This window comes from Eriocheir sinensis, chromosome 3 (genome assembly GCF_024679095.1).
Source record: "Eriocheir sinensis breed Jianghai 21 chromosome 3, ASM2467909v1, whole genome shotgun sequence".
NCBI lineage: Eukaryota > Metazoa > Arthropoda > Malacostraca > Decapoda > Varunidae > Eriocheir > Eriocheir sinensis.
Genome location: NC_066511.1, coordinates 40,622 through 43,121, shown reverse-complemented (window position 1 = coordinate 43,121; position 2,500 = coordinate 40,622). Strand labels below are relative to the sequence as shown.

The window sequence follows — 2,500 nt, the reverse complement described above, 5'->3', positions numbered from 1 at the left end:
TGATGATAGAGAATCAAATAGGCCAAATAGGAGAGCAGCACTAGTGGCTCATGAGTTAAAACGTTATAGCTCTGAGTGAAACTCGTTTAAGAGGAAAAGATACATTAACAGAACAAAAAGAGGGGCACACCTTCTTTTGGAAGGGTCACCAAACAGGAGTACAGAGACAGCACGGAGTTGGCTTTGTAATTAAAACGAGTCAGCTTCCCCAAATTCCAGAAGTACCTGTGGGAATCAATGAACGTCTTATGATATGGAGAACCCTCTTTGCAAACGACAATATATGACTGCTATAAGTGCTTATGCTCTCACACAAGTAGCAGAGGAACATGAGAAAGATACTTTCTATGACACCCTGGATGCAATACTTCGCCCCATCCCAGCTAATGACAAAATCCTGCTTTTAGGATATTTTAATGTCAGGGTAGGAAGAGACCACGACATTCGGAAGGACATTCTAGGCAGACACGGCACAGGTAAGGCCAACTCAAACGGTCTTAGGCTCCTCACCATGTGCGCAGAACATCTCCATCACTAATATCCTATTTCAGTGTTAAAACAAAAACAAAACGACATGGAAAATGCTCTAAGGGATGCTGAAATCGGTTTAAGAAGGTGTTACAAAATGACATGTACTTTTAATAGGCTTTTATCGTAATCTCTATAAACATAATCGAAACCGGGTGATGACAGTCTGAACCTGGCTCCAAGGGAGGCTGAAATCGAAAATAAGAAACGACGTTCAGACGAAAAATAACATTCTTATGTACTCACCACTGTCTATGTGTAGCTTCACCATGTAGTAAAGAGAAACGGCTCGCTTGGGCTTAGCCGTAGGATTGGTGGCCATGGTCTCGTTTTGCAGGAGGCATAGCGTTTCCTGGATGGGCGCTAGAGGGTTCACGACAAAGCTGAGGGAGGAGCAGACGGTGGAGTGTTAACTGACACACTCTCTAAAGTGTTACGTAAGAGAGAGAGAGAGAGAGAGAGAGAGAGAGAGAGAGAGAGAGAGAGAGAGAGAGAGAGATGAAACTACTACTACTACTACTACTACTACTACTGCTATTACTACTACTACTACGACTACTACTGCTGCTGCTGCTACTACAGATAATAATAATAACTAATAATAATAATAATAATAGTAATAGTAATAGTAATAGTAATAGTAATAGTAATAGTAATAGTAATAATATAGTAATAGTAATAGTAATAGTAATAGTAATAATAATAATAATAATAATAATAATAATAATAATAGCAATAATAATAATATTGATGATATTAATAATAATAATAATAATAATAATAATAATAATAATAATAATAATAATAATAATAATAATAATAATAATAATAATAATAATAATAATAATAATAATAATAATAATAGTAATAATAATAATAATAATAATAATAATAATAATAATAATAATAATAATAATAATAATAATAATAATAATAATAATAATAATAATGATAATAATAATAACAATAATATCAATAACAGCAATAACAATAATGATAATACTAAGAATAATAATGCTACTACTACTTCTATTACTACTACAAATCTTCGCATTCTTTGTAGGCAGTTCGCTTTGGCCCAGATTCTTTAGATTATCGTTATTGTCGTTATATCTGTGCTTCGTCAATCATTTTTTGGGCGGCAGCTGTTCTCTGACTGGTATACATATGGTGTCTTATTTTAGTATTAATGATGCTGGATATGGCTGTGTGGTATGTTCTATGCAATTATGCTTGTGGATATGTGGCTGTATAGTTGCTGCATTGACTGTGGTTTTAAAAAAAAAGTAATGTGGGATGTATGAGGTTTTCGTTCAAGCGAAAGAAAAAGGTCGTGGTAACTAGTTTGGGAATCTCTACTTTAAACTGATAGATTGTTACGTGGATTGTGACAAAAAATGTAGTCAATCTTTTTAGATTTATCTCAGTTTCATTAAAATGTAATCAGCCCATCTGCTGCAGGCTGGTGAGGGATAGCTCTAGTAACAACAATTCAAGCATTTATTAATCTTGGAAAGTTTGTGTATACTTTTAAGCTTACATTTTAATCAACCCAATTGACACCAAACTCTTCCATTATGGATTTTCATCAGCAGCATTGTCTGCTACTTTTTTTTTTACACTAGAGGAAACGGCTCAAGGGCAAAAACAAAGAGAAAACAAAAAAAGCCCGCTCAGCACTGCTGCTATCAAAGCAATTAGTGATATGCGTTATATTAGCCCAAGAGAGAGTACATGGTAAAGGATATTTATACAAAAGATAACCCCCAACCACCAAAAAATTGTCACCATTTTGAAAAAAAAAAAAAATTTTGGGAATTCTTATTCTACCTTTTTTTTTTTTTTTTTACTGTTATTTATCATATTCCACTGTACCTGAAGGCGTTGAAAAACTATTTGTCTTATATTCGGGGTTAAATAATATATAGAGTGGCCTAACTTAAGAGCTGAAAACATGCTCCATGGAGCATAT

At 33.8% G+C, this 2,500-nt stretch overlaps 1 protein-coding gene across 1 annotated transcript in view; it reads right to left on the bottom strand.

Annotated features, from left to right (window-relative positions):
* The window catches only part of LOC127007561 (uncharacterized), a 113,429-nt gene that overhangs the window by 94,680 nt on the left and 16,249 nt on the right, over window positions 1-2,500 (bottom strand). Inside the window, exon 3 of the mRNA XM_050878735.1 lies at window positions 775-911. Within this exon, the coding sequence (XP_050734692.1) occupies window positions 775-911 (137 nt within the window). The remainder of the gene's footprint in view (window positions 1-774; window positions 912-2,500) is intronic.